The 18,551-nt window shown below is 35.4% G+C and overlaps 2 protein-coding genes and 1 long non-coding RNA gene across 3 annotated transcripts; 2 read left to right on the forward strand and 1 right to left on the reverse strand.

The window, feature by feature from the left end:
* Window positions 1-549: 549 nt before the first annotated feature.
* On the forward strand, window positions 550-1,893 carry LOC145090627 (uncharacterized). The gene is made up of 5 exons (XR_013701678.1): window positions 550-761; window positions 851-1,245; window positions 1,325-1,426; window positions 1,537-1,629; window positions 1,750-1,893. It is a non-coding gene; the product is annotated as an uncharacterized LOC145090627 (long non-coding RNA).
* Window positions 1,894-12,452: 10,559 nt separating this feature from the next.
* On the forward strand, window positions 12,453-13,976 carry LOC145087618 (UDP-arabinopyranose mutase 1-like). The gene is made up of 4 exons (XM_079025613.1): window positions 12,453-12,813; window positions 12,904-13,154; window positions 13,256-13,424; window positions 13,517-13,976. Exons 1-4 carry the CDS (start codon window positions 12,496-12,498, stop codon window positions 13,841-13,843), a joined length of 1,065 nt encoding a protein of 354 aa, XP_078881739.1. The 5' UTR covers window positions 12,453-12,495; the 3' UTR covers window positions 13,844-13,976.
* Window positions 13,977-14,118: 142 nt separating this feature from the next.
* LOC145087617 (tRNA (guanine(26)-N(2))-dimethyltransferase 1-like) lies at window positions 14,119-17,268 on the reverse strand. Its single transcript, XM_079025612.1, has 12 exons — window positions 16,966-17,268; window positions 16,603-16,857; window positions 16,416-16,503; window positions 16,218-16,339; window positions 15,957-16,096; window positions 15,794-15,866; window positions 15,619-15,707; window positions 15,417-15,522; window positions 15,131-15,343; window positions 14,858-15,052; window positions 14,694-14,771; window positions 14,119-14,609 (listed from the first exon to the last, which is right to left on the reverse strand). Exons 1-12 carry the CDS (start codon window positions 17,113-17,115, stop codon window positions 14,349-14,351), a joined length of 1,770 nt encoding a protein of 589 aa, XP_078881738.1. The 5' UTR covers window positions 17,116-17,268; the 3' UTR covers window positions 14,119-14,348.
* Window positions 17,269-18,551: the final 1,283 nt, after the last annotated feature.

The raw sequence follows: 18,551 nt of genomic DNA on the forward strand, positions 1-18,551 counted from the left end.
GACATCAAAATGAAAATGAAGAAACAATAAACTCTTAACGGTTCCAAAAAAGAAAACATTAATTTTTTTTATGTATTAGAGTAGCCACAGATGAATGTTTACATACTTTGGTTTTATATCTTATTCGGCCCCTCGAGTCAAAACGTTTGTGTTCCGCCCTTGGATGTAAGGACAAATTTAAAGCCCAGTTTTTGGATGCTTCATGTGGATTTTGGGTAATTTTGACATTTTGACCCTCAACATAACTAATTCAAATATAAGTTTAATATTTCATTTAGGAAGGTTATTTTAGTAACATCTTATATAATTTTGAGTTTAGATAAGTTTTTTAATATTATATTACATTAATTTTAATTAAAAAACAAATTTGGATATATATATATATATATATATATATATATATATATATATATGTATGTAAATAATAAAGTTTTAGAATGACATATACGTAATATTTAAATTTATAAGGATATTAACGTAATATTTAAAATTTAGAAGGATATGGATGAAATTTTCCCTAATTAATATATGTTACTAATAGTTATTCCTTAAAAAAATAGAAACGTTGGAATATCCATGACGAAAAAACGCAAAACATATGTGCTTATGACTTGCAACAACAAGTGGATATCATACAACAAGAGGCTTAAAAAGAATTTCTTGGCCAATGAGAATGAGAAAATCCACTTGAAACCTACTCATATCTGGAGAAGACTGCATTGCTAAAATTTAAGGATAGGCATTTATCAAAGGAATTCCAGGTTTGTAGGATACTAGGATATAATGTCTCTTGGTAATATTAATCATTATATTTTAGTTTTATAATTGTGATTGTTGCTTTTATTGGCAGGTTATAAGTGAGAAAGTAAAGATGAGTTCAATGTGTAATACCAATTCAGCTCGAGTAGGCCCACATGGGTATTAGGGAAACAAACCTAAGTGGGAACAAGAGACGGCATCGAGTGAGCTGTCGTTACAGTTGTATGAGATAAAAAGCTAGCGTTCATTAGATTATGTGTTGGCGAGAAGATCTAAAAATGAGTCAGGGTCCTCTTGGTGATTTGCCCGTCAAATCATATTGTATACATTTTGGATTCTCTGATGAAGTAAGAAATTTTTTAATATGGTATGAAAATAACATTCTTTCTATAAGTTTGAATATAACTATGCTAGTTGTATATTTTTAGGGCTTTTGAGAGTTATGAAAAGAACACATCAATTCCAATTGTATGAAAGATCACTGAGGTAATTTATATTATTACTTATCTACTAGTTAGATGTAGTTTCACTTGTGATTTATGTTTACCTTCTATCACAATTTTAGTGTAACCAAGTCGGTGTATTGGAACGTGAACTTAGTGGGCATTATGTAATGAATTGGATCTTTGATTTTGTGTTGAACAGACAACATGGATTTCCGAGTAGAGTAAGTAATTCTTAAAAAAATCTTTTGTTCCAAAGCAAGAAACAAATTGTTTTGTTATTTAGTAGTTTTAATTTTATGTTCATATAGTTTGGTACCCTTTGGAATGACAGAACTGCATTTGAGGAAAAGGCGTTGGTTACAACTGTTGCTACATGGGCTAAAAATTTTTATGAATGATGTGGTTGTCTAAAAGTGCATATAAGGTTAGTTGTTAATCTTTATAGCATCCTACTTTTAGTTTAATGATTGTTTGCTAAATTCAACTCTTTTAAAATGCTAGACAAAAAACTAATTATTTGTTGTGTTTTGTTTTTTCAATGAAGATGAAGGATAGTTGTTGTGTTTTGCTTTTAAGTGAGATTGGAGGATAGCTGCACCACTTGCTTATTGGACAATACCTCTGCATAGGAAAACAATTTTATTTTTGAATTTATATATGTAAGTTTTATGTACTATGAAATGGCCAAATCAATGAGTTTTTAGCAGCACTTAAGCATGTTTTTATGGATGATTATAATGATTGGTTATTTAGCATGTTTATATTAATATAATTTGTTCATCAATGCATAATTTTTGTTTGTTTTGAATGTGTTATTTGGATGCTAGTATCAGTTTGTGCTTTTTGTTTGTTTTGAATGTGATTATAGTTTGTTTTTGCAAGGCTGAAAAAGACCTGGTTATTTGAATGGAACCGGGTTATATTTAATCTTTATATGACCCGATTTGGGGATTGGAATCGGGTTCTTTTAACCATATATAACCTGGTTTCGTATGGTTGGACCGTGTCCTAAACTTCATATATAACCAAATGGTGGGCGTTATGTTCGTCTTATAAGTCCCGGTTTTATGAAAAATTGGGTTCTTTTGTGCTAGATAGGAGCCGGTTTTAAAACCGGGTTCTATTCATTTTTTCACATAGGTCTCGCTGACTTTAGGACCCGATTAAGCTTTTTTGTAGTAGTGCTTGTGAATCTCCCGTTAAACACCTACAAGAAAAAGAAAACTCATGTCAATTATCTTCCCATATTGTTGGTAATTTTAGTGTTATAAACATATTTTAGTATATTTAGGATTACTATCCAATAATGGAGGTGGGGGTGCACACTCGGAGTGATCAATGTCGAATCGAGAATTAAAACGGGAGTTCGGTGGCAGCGCCCCTAGGGTCAAAGTTTCAAGGGGTAATACTCCTAGCGGGATCTAAGGGGCAGAGCCCCTGGTAGAGGTTTTCCCTTCATAACCACCCATAACCGACATATTCCATGTATAAAAGGAAGATGGACATTTCATGAAAATGTTGCAACTTTCATATAACTGAAAATTATTCCTCTTTACAACCTTTTGTCTCTATAAAAAATCAAATCAGCAGGTATATTCTATGTTTCAAATTTGGAAGAAGCCTGAATTCAAAATTGATTGTTCTTGAAAAATCCTAAATTAGATTTCATGATACTCCATGCAATAGGTTCAAAATAACATATTTTAAAAAGTATAGACATAAAACACGATCTTTGAATTATCCAAAAAGTGAAAACGTGGTGTAGCCACCCTGGTGCATGCAATAACTTGGTGTATGTTCTCGTAAGCATCATACCTACATTTATAGGTAATATTAAAGTATGTCGCTATATGTATAAAAAATGTAAGTATGTTTCTATTTTAGGTAAAAATTAAATTACGTAATTATTTTTATTGTATTTAACATAATAAATCATACAATAAAAGTTTAATAGGATTTAATGTGACTCAAATATCTAGGAGGTCTTCTAGACTGATGCTACAACGAGTATCTTAGATCATTGTGCAAATTTGTTAGAACCACCCCAGGGACTATACCCTGGGAGCAGGCTCCGACGATCAACTTAGATCGGTTTATAGATATGAGATCGTTCTTCCTAGTTAGAGATAACCATCTTGGTGTAAGGGGGTAGTGTATAGGCATGATGGAGGTTGATCCCTTAAGGTCTTAAACCATAGGAGGAGAGTCCTACTCTATGGAGGAGGTAATGTTCTATTTATAGGGGACAATTAGATCAAGGGAGAATTATGTCAGGCCTTGGTCCAGCTCAATTCAAGCCCATCTAGCCAAGGCCTGCAGGAGGCGTTAGGCGGGCGCCAGGAAAGGATGGCAAGCGAGCACCAAGCGAGACTGGTAGACACGGACCAAGAAAGGTTGGCAGGCGAGCATCAGGCAAGGCTGGAAGGTGAGCGCCACGCAGGATGGCAGACGTGAACCAAGTAACTCTGGCAGACAAGCGCCAGGCAAGGCTGGCAGGCGAGCGCCAGGCAAGGATGGTGCGCCAGAGCTGTGTAGGTCTGCTAATAGACCTAACATCGTCAATTCCCCTAGTCCAATGTGATTGATATGCGAACAATTAGATTATACTAAACATTATCATGAAACTTGTGCATCAAGTCCCCCAGTCCGATGTGATTGGTTTGTTGTCAATGGGATCAGACTAGAAATGGAAACTATGCATCGAATTAAGTATATAAAGAACGATTGAACGTCGCCCATGGGATCCCTGGTATTTCATGATGAGGTAGACATGGATTTATGCAGCATGAGTTGAATTACTAATCCTTTCTTACGTTAGAGGAATGTGATATGGTCGATATGATGCATCGTAGTTGTTGGTGATAATGTGATGCAGAGCAAGGTTGTTGATAATATTATACAAATAAATGTTGTTGATAATGATGACGTCTAGAGCAAGGCTGATATATGAATATGCAGCGTGGATAACATAATGTTTCTTTCATGTCTTGGTGGAATGTCACTAATGAGCATCCACATAGTCTGTTTTGCATGAGCATTGATAACCATCTTGAAGGTGTTTTTGTATGAGCTATACCTAGCTGATTTCGCTTAGTTTGATGTCGGTAGTTTAGGTATCTATATCAGACTATGATGAATATGGTAGGGTTGTTATAAAAATTTACAACAAAAAGGTTAGCATGATTATAAGCAGCAAGACTATGGTCTTGGGGGTAAGTAGCAAGATTGTTGTCTGAATAATGTATTATCAAGATAATGAGCAATTAAATTTTTGTCCTAATAATAGGTAGTAAAGATTCCAAGAGTTGGTTGGTTAGGTTGTTGGCGGGGATTACACAGCAAGACTATTTCCGATGGCCGGGGAAAAGAGATGTTAATGGATGAGTGGTGAGGTTGTTGGTGGGGATGACCCATCAAGATTTTTACCGAGAGCCGGACAACAAAGATGTTGAGGGATGGGGTGAGGCTATTGGCGAGGATTACACAGCAAGACTATTGCCAAGATCCAGGCAACAAAGATGTTGTAGAGATAATAAGTAGTAGGGTTGTTGTTGTGATAATGTTCTTTGTTGAAAAGTAACCTTGTTATAGTAAGATATAATGTGGGAAATGCCTTATTGATTGTCTGATCACAGGAAAAGCATGTTGATTATAATAGAAGAAACACAAAATGTGTGGTTCTAAGCATGACATAGGCTTATGATGCGTAACTTACGATACACTACAATGCACGAATTATATCGTGTGACTTAGGATTGGGTTAGTAGCTAGTAATCGTGAAAACGCCACGTGGTAGAACAACTCATGGAATGGATCGGGCTTAACAACTAGCGATCAGGAAAACATTCCACGGGAGAGCATCGCGTGGAACGGATCAAGCTTAACAACCAACGATCGGTAAAACATCATATGAGAGAGCATCGTGTGGAACAGATCAGGCTTGGTAGTCAGCGATTAAGAAAGCATCATGCGGGAGCTCATCACATAGAACGGATCGGGCTTATCAGCCAACGATCAAGAAAGCATCATGTGGGAAATCATCGCATGGAATGGATCGGGTTTAGCAGCATGAGGTCGATAAATCATCATGTGGGAAATCATCGCATGGAATGGATTGTTACAAATATCGATAAGAAATAGCACTTGAAATTCTTAGAATCGTGATTATCACTTTCAAATCAAAGTATTTGGGTGGTACTCCTAAAATTCTGACCAAAAATGGTTATTAACCTCCATGTCCAAAAACTGCCACCAAGTAGTTTTTTGTCTGAAAACTACCAAAACTGTCCTAAAACAGTTTTAGCAACCAATAAAACTATCATAAATTCGGGTTCTACAAGAAGGGTCAAAACCCAAGTTATTTTTTCAGAAAAACATATTTCTAATGTATTTTTTATAAATCAATATAACACAAATAAAAAAAATTTGCGCTACCACCCCTTGGACCCCACTCCTAGGGGCGTTGCCCCCTAGACTACCATTCATTCAGGGGCTTCGCTCTAAATGACACTCTACTTTGAATCTTTAATAAACTTTCCGCACCTTCCTTACTTGTTTAATATCCATCAATATCGATTTTGGTCAAGAAGTCAATCCATTACACTTAAATACAATTAGTGAAACAATTCATCAACATGGATCGGGCTTACCAGACAACGATCGTGAAGGAATTAGGCATAAAAGTATGCAATTCAAGGATAAGGTTATAATCCTTTTGATCCCTTTTGGCGGAGCTTTCCGCTATAACAGAGTTGGGTCGAGAAGCCAAGCAACTTAAGTCAAAAGGTTATGAACCTTGTTGTTAGAGCTCTATGTTATAATGAAGTTGGGTTAGGAAGCCAAGAAACTCAAGGCAGAGGTCATGAACCTTCTAAACCTTGTTGGATAAGCTTGTCGCTATAATAGAGTTGGACTAGGAAACCAAGAAACTCAAGGAAAAGATTATGAACCTTGAACCTTGTTGGCAGAGCTTGCTGCTATAATGGAGTTGGGATGAGAAGCCAAGAAACTCAAGGTAAAGTTTATGAACCTTATAAACCTTTAGTAGGATTTTACTTAGCAACCTGCAATCTATGTGCCTGGTTCGGGCGATCAGTCTGGTCCGAAATATAATGACAACTGATGCTTTGTTGCCTTATTAGTTGTAGTGATAGTTGGTTCCTATCTATCTTTGCCTATACATAATGCAAAGTGACACAAATGACATGTTAGCGACATGATTTATATAGTAATTATGGTGGTATGCATCAAGAGACATCCGAGATTGTAGCGAGACTGTTTTCCGAGAGCTATGTGTGACACCCCAATTTTTACGGCCAAATAAATTTTTTTATTTATGCTTATTTAAAATATAGCATCCTTTTGAAGAATACATTATTGCGGAATTTGTCCCAAAACATTTTTTCTTTAAGATAAATCAGAGTCAAAACATTTTTAAATAAATGTTTTAATATTAAAAACTTCTGATTTCAACAATGATACAGAAAACATAAACATAAACCAGTTATTACAGGCCTTACAACTATTTATTATACTAATGGCCTTAAACTCCTCAAATTTATCATTAGATTTAAACAGCGCTATCCCTGTACCTTCGTATCGCTAATTGTGATACAAAGAAACTGAGTGGGTCAGGCTTGGGAGCTTGATCAACACATAAGGTTTTCAACCCACAATAATATAATTAAATACTCTTTTAATATATTTAACATCACATAGTTAACCCAATTATCCATTCTCATTATTCTCGCTTCCTGACCCTAAGATGATGATCTCAAGGGACATGTCCTAAAGGTTCACCGTAAGCAATGATTAGACACTATCAATTCAGGGATTCCTTAGCAATATATGTCAATAACGCAACCATGTGGGGGATAGAGTACCTCAAATGAACGTACAGTTCATTAACATCTACAGGTAATGATTCTGCTAGTTCTCCACAATACTGTCTAGAATAGTCAGTGAACGTCATCTATACGTTGCTAGATGGATAGTTCATCAGTACAATAGTACTATATTGGTCATGACCTCTTGTTATTACTATTTCCTTCACATTCCTTCTCTACCCAATAATTATGGTAAAATAAATCATTTATTCCGTCAACCAATTAAACAAGCAAAATCATGTCATGCTATTGTATCTAACATATTTTTTGAAAAAATGGATAAATAGCGCACATAACATTTAATCATTTAAAATACTAAATATCTATGTATAATATGAAAGTAACTATGTACTCACTTGATAAAATTGGATGATGTGTGGTTAGGTCAGCGCTTAGCCTAACACCTTAGTTTTTTTCCTTTCAAAAGACCTAGATGTAAATATCACTAAGTTTTAGTCTTTTTTTTAACATTTCTCAAAACTATAATAGTAATAGTTTAGGTTCCTCAATAATCCCAATGAATATTTTAAGTTCTAGCTGATTAGGAATAACCATGTAAGATAGTATCGGAGGTAGGATCCACTTGGTATACAGAGTATACTGTTTGGAAATCCACGTTTGTAACATTCGTAATTTGGTATGTTTTCCTTTTATCCCCTTAATGCAAAATCTTTATCTTTTTGGTCCCTAGCTAGTATACGATGCATAGTCTATGAGTACGCTTAGCGTACTACCTCTTTTCTGGACGCGAGATTCACCCATGTACGTGGAGTACGCATGGCGTACGTAAGGCAGGGGCAAACCCTAATTTTTAGGGTTTGTTCCCTATTTAAGCAACTTATACCACCTTTGGACATTCTATTGATCATCCTCCATCACTCTCTACCCTAAAAACGAAACCCTAAGTGCTTTTTGTAGTTTTGACCTTGAAAGTGAGATTTGGTGGTGTTTTTAGTGAAGAAGAAGAAGAAGAAGAAGACTTGGTGGTTTCTTGGGAGTAGCTTGCGCTTGTAGATCTAGGGCCATCTTCATCTTAGCAAGTCATTTGAAGTAAAAAGCCCCCATTTTGATGATTCTTTATGCTAGATCCAACTTAGGGTGTTATTTATGCATTTTTAGGTATTTTGAACTAAGTTGAGCTTTTAATCTACTCCAAAAGCTATGGATGTTAGATCTTAGCTCCATTGAGGTCCTTTTTTCATAAAAATGCAAACTTTATGTAAGATATTGGTCCATGCAAGTGTTAAGATTCTTATCAAGCTTCTTTTTGAGTTTTAGGCCTTATGAAGTCATGCATGGGTGTAAAGTTGCCAACTTTATGTGTTAAGTCACCATTTAGGATCAGATCTGGAATTTTGGCTTTTTGGATTAATAGATTAAGTGCTTTTGAGTTGGGTTGGTAATATGGGGAGTATGATAAGCGTACGAGTTGAGTACGCCCAGTGTTCTTAGCACATTGACTTTCATTTTGACTTTCTCGGGTTTGGGCTATATATATGGCTTTTAGGGTGTAGGCCCTGTTAGGCCATTGTACTTCTAACTTTGGGCCATGGATAGGCTATGGGTTTCTTGGTATTGGGTTCATTATGATTTTGGGCCCAATTTAGAAGTTGGGCCTTATTGGGCCTTTGGGATGCCATTTAGGAATTTGGACCTTTTGAGCAATGGGTTGGGCCTTGGTTTTGGACCAACTAAGAAAATAAAAGGGTAAAATGGTCTTTTACCCTGGATATTGGACAAGTAACTTAGATTCTTGATTATGGGTCGTGATATGATTATTAATTGGATATTTATTTGATGATGTTAGTGCGGGGATTTTTCGGACCAGCAGACTGAGATTTTATCCGAATGATTCTGCAGCTTGAGGTGAGTTTACTCACTGTGTTTAGTGGGTCGAAGCCACCAATTCTGGCCCATGGTTTGTTATGTTTAGGATGCTAGTTGTCTGCGTGACTCTTGCATGTGTTATGTGTTCATACGTTTATCAGTCGGGGCCCGATAACTATCATGTATGCTATTTATCTTTGTGATTTTTGCATGAGTTATATGATTATATGATTATATGATTATATGATTATATGTTTATATGTTTATATGTTTATATGTATATCGGCCGAGGCCCGATACCAAGCGGGAACCGATGACTGACAGATTTGTTCCGAGGGGGGCTCGATGCCAAGAGGGGACCGATGACGAGCAGGTCCCATTATATGTTTTATATGTATGTTATGTGGTATTTTGGAACTCACTAAGCTTTGTGCTTACGATTTTCAGTTTATGTTTCAGGTACTTCTGGTTCGAAGGGGACGAGCCTAAGATGATTGCAGTGCACACACCACATCGTTCCACATTTTTATATTACTTCGATGTACTTTGATGTTATTGATACACTTTGGTTCACCATGGTTTCTAGGATGATGTTTTGGATAGTGGTTTTATTAATTTAAAAATCAAAATTTTTAGTCTTAAATTTTGGGATGTTACAAATTGGTATCAGAGTCTTAGTTTAAGGGGTTCAGACATACTCTCAGGTGTGTCTGATACAGATCTGATTTGGAAGAAATGATTGTTACAATGGTGGCACAAGTGGTTAGTGACGACATGTGGTAGTTGGTGGTGGTGGTAGAGTTCGAGTTTGACTTTTTTGAATCTTTGAATTAGTGTAAAATGTATGGTATTAAATTGTGAATTTTATATATTAAACTGTAAATTGATTGTATTAAATTGTGTATTATATATATATATATATATATATATATATATATATATATATATATATATATTGTTAAAATATGAACGAAAATATTAGACGGTAAAAATTACGATTTTGCTCATTTCTTAACAAAAAGACAAAAAATCAGGATTTTTTTTATATATTTAATAAGTATTCACATGTTTAATAACTATGAAATGGGGGTTCTTAGAGTTATTAATCTTTTATGGTATCCATTGTTACCCTCCCTCCTTGAGGTTGATGGTTCAAGTTTCGCAGTTGACATAGGTGGAATTAAGAAATAGTTTAGGTGTAACGTCCCAAAAATTAAGGCAAAAAATTTAAAATTCTAAAATAATAAAACTATCATTCAGAACATGTTCATAAAACCATGGTAAAATCATAGTATGTCAATAAACATACAAATACATTAGAGTCATATAAAATGCACAACAATGTGGTGTGTGCAACGCAATCATCCCGAGCTCTTCCCCTTCGCACCAGAAGTACCTGAAACATAAACTAAAAACCGTAAGCATGAAACTTAATGAGTTCCCCAAAACACCACATACCATACATATCAAACATATAATGGGCCCCGCCCATCATCGGCCCCGCTCGGAACATATATGTCAGTCATTAGGCCCCGCCTGACATTGGGACTCGCCCGATATACATACAAACACATAAACACATGCAAGAATCACAAAGATAAATAGCATACAAAATAACCATCAGGCCCCACCCGGCATCGGGCCCCGCCCAGTATACATATCAGATATCATACATGCAAGAGTCACGCAGACAACTAACATCCTAATCATAATAAACTATGGGTCGGCATTGGTGCCTTCGACACGCCAAACACAGTGAGGAAACTCACCTCAAGCTGTTGAATCTCTCAAATAAAATCTCGGGTTGCTCATCCGGAAAAATCCTTGCACTAACATCATTAAATAATATCCAATTAATAACTGGTCCACAATCCAAAACTAGAATCCTAGTCCAAAGTCCAACCCTCGAGGTAAAAGTCCATTTTACCCTTTCCTCACTTGGCCCAAAATTCGAGGCCTAATCCAATAGATCAAAAGCCCAATATAGTCCAACTTTCTAATTGGGCCCAAAACCCATCACGAGCCTAATTCCAAGAAGGCCCAAAGCCTTATAATGCCCCAATATCAAAAGACTATTGGCCAAACCAAGCCCAAACCCTAAAAGTCCAAAATATGGTTCAATACGCGAAAGTCAACAAAAGTCAAACTGTTGAGTACGCTTGGCGTACTCAGACTTACACTTAGTGTACTCCCTCCGGGGGCCAGTACGCATAGTGTACAAGCTGGGTACGCCCCGCGTACTCCACATACGACCAACCCAACCCATTACGCACTTAATCGGTTAAGTCATTAAGCCAAACTCTCATATCTGATCCTAAATTGCGTCTTAACACGTAAAGTTGGCAACTTTACTCCCATGCATGACTTAATGAGACCCAAAACTCAAAGAGAACCATAATAAGGATCCTAACACTTGCATGGTTATAACTCATAAAGATTGCAATTTTATGGACAAGGGACCTCAAAGGTGCTAAGATCTAACATCCATGGCTTTTGGAGTGGACCATACTCTCAAATATGGCTTAAAGGACCCAAAAATGTACAAATAACTCCCTAAATTGGATCTAGCATAAGGAACCATCAAGTTGAGAGCTTTATACCTCAAATAGCTTGCAAAAATGATGATGATTCTGGATCTACAAGCTCAAGCGACTCCAAAGCAACCTCCAAGTGTTCTTCTTCCTTCAATTCACCAAAACTCACTTCCAAGCTCAAATCTCACAAATGAAAATTAGGGTTTCGATCTTAGGGTATAGAGAGATGGCGGTTGTTCATAAAGAGGTCCAAGGGTGTCATAAGTTGTTTAAATAGGACACAAACCCTAAAAATTAGGGTTTGCCCCTGCATTGCGTACGCCCTGCGTACTCCCATGTACACCCAACGTACGTGGGTGCTTCCGCAATCAAAGTCTCAAGCCAGTATGCTTAGCGTACTCATAGAGTACTCGCCGCGTACTCGGCTAGGGACTAAATGAAAGAATTCTGCAAAAAGGGTTAAAAGGGGACATACCACTAAACTCTAATGTTACATTAGAAGTAGAGTAAATTTGTCGTTTCAAAAAAAGTTGTTAAGTAAATAAATTTATTAAGTGATTGAGGTTTTTTTTTTAAGTTTTTTTTTTTTAAATAGCAAAAAGTTTTAGAAATAATTACCATGGAAAATGCTTTTGTATAAGCTATATTACCAAAAAAAAATCAAATAGTATAAAACTTTAGAAATAGATGATTTTATAAACTAGTTTATCAAAAAAACCATCTCAAATATTTTTAAAAAAATACTAACATATATAAGTTAAGTTTATAAGCTAGGATAATTTTTTTTTGCAGTTTCATCATATACTAAAAAATAAGTTATAGATAAAAGATACAAGGTAACTTATTCATGTGAAAGATAGCCATAGGACAGTAATGCAGTTTATATATTCTGAAAAATAGAATTGAGCAATTAATTGAAGGAATAATAACGTGGTCAAAACAATAACATCCGTTACATTCTCCGCCCCCGTCGTTATCTCACATCCCCCAATCCCCCTTAATAACTCTCAAAACACTTTGCTCCTTTTTTCCTCTGTTTTTCTCATGGCGACCTCCAACTCCAATCCACCTCTCAAAGATGACCTCGATATCGTCATACCCACAATCAGAAGCCTCGATTTTCTTGAAATGTGGAGGCCCTTCTTTGAACCATACCATTTGATCATCGTTCAAGATGGTGATCCTTCCAGAGCCATCAAGGTCCCCAATGGCTTCGATTACGAACTCTTCAATCGTAACGACATTAACAAGATTTTGGGTCCCAAGGCTTCTTGCATCTCCTTCAAAGACTCTGCTTGTCGATGCTTTGGCTACATGGTTTCCAAGAAGAAGTATATTTTCACCATTGATGACGACTGCTTTGTGAGTTTCAATCTTCCATTTCGTAATCTTTAGCTTTTTGATGATTTTTTTTTCCAAACGGGCAACGAAAATATTGATCTTGTTGTTTAGGTTGCTAAAGATCCAAGTGGGAAAGATATAGATGCACTTTCACAACACATTAGGAACCTCCTTCACCCATCGACACCCTATTTCTTCAACACCCTTTATGACCCTTTCTCCGAAGGTGCTGATTTCGTCCGTGGCTACCCTTTCAGCCTCCGCGAGGGCGTCCCCACCGCCGTGTCTCATGGCCTGTGGCTCAACATTCCTGATTACGATGCCCCAACACAGCTTGTCAAGCCTCGCGAGAGAAACAATAGGTACGTACGTAGTGTAAATACTTTCTATCTTGTTTTGGCTAGTTTCTTGCATGATTGCATGGATAATAATAATATATAACATTTGGGTTGATTCTGATCAGGTATGTTGATGCAGTTATGACAATCCCAAAGGGAACACTATTCCCTATGTGTGGAATGAACCTGGCGTTTGATCGTCAACTCATAGGCCCAGCCATGTACTTTGGGCTCATGGGTGATGGTCAGCCCATTGGTCGCTACGATGACATGTGGGCTGGTTGGTGTGTCAAGGTTCTTACTTCTTACTAACAAGCTTACCTTTTTGTCATTGTTGTTTGAGAAACTACAAAAAGACTATTTTAACCCTTGAGTTAGTGATACAGGTGATTTGTGATCATTTGGGGCTTGGGATCAAGACGGGGTTGCCATACATATGGCATAGTAAAGCTAGCAACCCATTTGTGAACTTGAAGAAAGAGTACAAGGGTATCTTTTGGCAAGAAGAGATAATTCCATTCTTTCAAGCCACCAGTCTCCCAAAAGAGTGCACAACGGTTCAGCAATGTTATGTGGAATTGTCTAAACATGTTAAGGATAAGCTCGGGAAAATAGATCCTTACTTTGTCAAGCTTGCAGATGCCATGGTTACATGGATTGAAGCTTGGGATGAGCTTAATCCTCTTGACTCCAAGAAGGGAAACGGGAAGTGAAGAGTCAAAGTGTCTATGTGTTTGTGTGTGTTTTAGGGTCTTTTTGTTTTGAGTTGTGGTAGGTATGAGTGTCAGGATTCAAGATTATTTCTCAAACAAAGTTTTATATATGATTTCAGGTTTTGTTTTCTAAGTTGACAATCTCATTTGGTAATCTTACAATAAAGTAATAGTCCCAATTTTTTCGGCAGATGAGATCTTCTGTTCATTATGATCTTTTATTCATCGGAAGAGGTTTTTAAACCTTTTATGCACGTGTAGCACAAACCCAACACTAATAAAAAAAACCATTTCGGAATCTTTTATGAATATCTTTTCTAATGAAACATATATAGCTAATTACATGAATTTCCATTCAAGCTAATACATGATACTAATTAGAAAAAAAAACATACAAAAACAAGACTTGACGTTTGAGATTACAAAATAGAATCACTCTATTTCTGCACAGAAATGCAGATTAAGATTAGGAGATGTGTATTAAAAAGAAAAAAAATCAAGTCTTTTATGAAGAAGAAATTGAAGTAGGTTCTTCTTCTTGTGTCTTCTTACGCTTGGGTTCAGGTTCATCCTGTTGTTCTTGATTGTTGTTGTTGTTAAGAATCCCATCAACTATATCTGGACCCAAAAGAGAGGCATGTTTGCTAGTAATGGTACGCCCAGCCCTAAGCTTCGGGCCCCAATGTCTTTCAGGATTTGGAAGAAACCGGGCAACTTTCTTTGCTTGAGCTTTACTTAGTGATGCCACTGCCCGAGCAAAATTAGCCTGCCCAACCAAACACACATGCAAGTAGTAAGTAATTACCTTTCTGCCCCTATTCATGCCCTACCAATTAACAATGAACCATACCTGAAGCACAGGTTCCTTAGCTAGGATCACACTTCCAGAATGTTCCGGTGGTTGAGCTTTCACAGGATGATTTTTAACCTACAAATACAATGTGATTGATCAATAATAGCAAAATGTAAGTATATTGGTATTATAAATAAAAAAATATAATGAAAGTAGCTTACCCAACAACGCATGATATCCCATATAACATCCATAGGAGCATCAGTTTTTAACCCTAATGGGTTCACATGAGTACCAGAGATACGATACCCTGCATTGATTACAGCAGATCTAAACACCATAGCTGATGGGGAAGTGCACTTAAGGGTACCACCAAGGTTGTGTAAACTCAGGAAGAGGGGTACATCTGGCAATTCCTGATATTTTTTTAATAAAAAAGTTAGAATTTAGAAGCCGATAATGATTATTATTAATCTTTTTAGCAAGAAACGCACCTCTGAAACTGTAGTCAAGACAGCAGAAATCCGATCAAAAGCAGGATAGCGATCCTTCATAGATTTCACATCTGATAATATGGACCCCACCCAATCTTGATCATGAATTGGAGCCGACCAAATGGGCCCACCCATGTTATATTTTTTACCACAATCGCTACATTCTTGTGAAACAACAGGACCAAACCCAGGGAGATATCTCACACTGGTGTTCTAAGAAAAAGGTAAAATGATTTCAAGAAAAAAGAAAAATAATTGTTTATCAAAATTTAAATAAGATGTGCACCTTGGATACAGTCCTTCCGACTGGCTGGAGATGAAAAGAATCACAACCGATACATTGGTAAACATATGAAAGCTTAAGTGGAGTGTTCTTCATTGCTCCTGCTGACCTGTAATTGTTTTATAATTTAGCAAAATTACTGGCTTTTTACAAACTTTTTTTTTTAAGTTTGATAGGTGAGATAAAGGATAAAGGGTATTCTCACGTGTATATACGAACAAAGACTCTGACATAGAAGTCCATTTGAACAGATAACACTGGGACAATGTATCGCTTGTAACGATTTGCATGACTCTGTGTTTCATGAAGGCAAGAGAAATAAGATAAAACTTTAAACTCAAATTGAAATGAAAAACTAGAAAAAGGAAGAAAAATAATACCTCAATGCATGCAAGAAGGATTCGCAAAGCCATTTCATGGCAATATTTTCCCCTAAGTGGATAGGAACCATATCTAGCTCATAACAACAGAGCACAAAAATGAATAAATTATTGCTCATGTCTACTCTTGAAAGCAAATAATCTATAGATAATAAAATCTTACTTGGAATAGCAGACTTCTCCATTGCCTCCACATAGAACTGCCATATCTGTTGCTGTACACATCAGCATCCCTCCATCAGCAATTGACTGAACCGCAGAGTCAAGAAACACAGAGGGTGAACCATATGGATCAAGATCAACCTGAACAAGAATAAATCAATAAATTCTAGTTATAACCACAAGATTATAAGTTAATCATGTAACATTACTTAACATATGAATCATAAAATTACAGTGAGAACTCGGATGTTAGAAATCATACCATGTCAAATTCCTTTGGATGAGTAAGCATATAAACTCGAGCATCAGCAAGGTTTGATTCCACCTTTGCACTTGCAACTGAACCATTGAATTTTATATTTCTCCTGCAAGCTTCAACAGATGCTACACACACAAAAACAAAAATTAGATTTTACAAAAAATCATGAAACATGATTCATGAATATACAAATTGACCAACCTTTATCATTGTCTAATGCCACAACTTGTCCAATCCCTTCTACTTCACGAGCATATCTTAGAGCTCTTAACCCTGTAGCTGATAGAGCCTATTGATTCAAGGAAAAAACTTATGTTAATTAGCAGAGAAAGGCATAAAAATAAGGTGAAGATGTGATATGTAAAACAAAAGCAAATAGATTTGAAACCTCAAGCACTCTAGGTGGCTTTAACTCCCCTCGGAATTTAGCCTCTGGTTCTTCACCATGTGGCATCTTTTCAGATTCACCGTTAGATTTACCATTAGAGGCAGTAGTCCCACTTGGTGCTTCTAATCCAGAATCATGGTCTTCTGATGCCTTCATTGCTTTTTTTGTTCTTTTAGACAGCTGTGCTTCATGTTCTTCTTTACGTTTTGATATAAACGTCCTAAGAACAGCAACAGACATATCTCTGTTGTTAACCTGCCAATTTTAGAATTTTAATAGTCAGAAATGTTTCAAAACTTGTAGCAAAATAAGGATAATCCAATTTATAGCAGAAATCTAGTGATAACTAAGCAAAATATTGACCTGGGTTTTATTGTAAAAGACTTCATTCTTGGTGTGCATCAAAATCTCAGCCTCTCCTTCTTTGATGATGGTATAATCATTGAGATCAAAAGGTGTGGAACTCTTCTGGTTCTCTTCTTCCCCTGTTTTTGTCTCTTCACCGCCTCCCATGTTATCAGGTCGTTGTTCTTGTACTCCTCCTTGATTCGTATGCCGGAGTTATTGGTGGCTGGCGGCGGAAGAGAGAGGGAGTAGTTCGTAGGGCAGTTTATAAACCGCTGAGACTTAAAACCCTATTTTTGATTCGATTTTCTTGCCCCATTGAAGATGTTTATAGTTATTGTCCTATACTTTCTAAAGTAAATTACAAATTTGAAATTTTAATTCGAGGAGTATTCTTTTATTTGCAGATTTCGTCTAAATCTTTTTAATTAATTTAATTTTAATATTAAATATCTGATTTATAAAAAATTCGAGATCTAAAACATGTGTGAAAACTTTAAAGGAATATATTTTCTTTTTACCATTCGTTTTTCAACCGCTCGTCTTTTTCAAACGCATTGATTTGAAATTTATTTTTCTAAATCAAAATTAATAAACACATGAACAAGATTAAGCTCGTAATTTTACAAAGATGAAGTCTATCTTTTTCAGCTTCAAGTTTGATCCAGATCGTTTATTATAACTGTACAACTCTGTAATGATTTTTCTATAATTTGGCCTTTTAAAAAAATGAAATAAGACTTTATTAACTAATCAAGCGTTTGATGGCAATTTAACTTGTATAAACTTTGATTTGGAAAGTATTATATGCATACTAGACGAATTCTCACGCGTTGCGCGGCGCAGGTTAAAAATATATTTTTAGAATATAGTTTTCAGACACCTTTTAGTTGATTTGATTCATCAATTAATGTTTTTTTTATATTATTATATTTAATGTTTTCCTTTTAACTATGTTAAAAAATATATATTGAATTTTTTTAAACATTATTTGATATTTTACTTTAGGTTTTAAATTTTACACTAAAATTCTAAGTTTGTTTGATATATTAATGTATGTTATTTATTTAACTATATATTGAAGTTAACAAATTAAGTATATCATATTGATAAGTCACAAATTCTTCTATTTATGATAATGTTTACAACTAAAAACATATTTAAATAAATAAATTAAGTATATTGTATGGAAATATGAAAAATGAGTTTCAAATAAATGTGGTGAAAGAAAAAATGTTTCTTTATAATATAGTAGGATATGATATGATGATTATAGTTTTAATTTTTAAGTCATTGTGATATATACAATTTTTTGATAATTTTATAAACCGTTTAAAATTATGTAAATTATATATCAAACATATGATAATCTATATATAACGGGTAACAAAATGTATGAACAAAAATATGAACTACAACTTTTAGTAACATAAAAATACAAAAATATCTATTATAACATTTGTATTAAAAAAGATATATATACAACGAATAATGAAAAATATGAAAAATAAACACTTTAATACATAAAAACACTAAAACATTTATTATAACATTTATATTAATTTTTCATATTTAAATCACAAATATCTTCAAATACATTAATG

The sequence above is a fragment of the Lactuca serriola genome, chromosome 2, assembly GCF_051521515.1.
Source record: "Lactuca serriola cultivar US96UC23 chromosome 2, Lser_US96UC23_V15, whole genome shotgun sequence".
Lineage (NCBI taxonomy): Eukaryota > Viridiplantae > Streptophyta > Magnoliopsida > Asterales > Asteraceae > Lactuca > Lactuca serriola.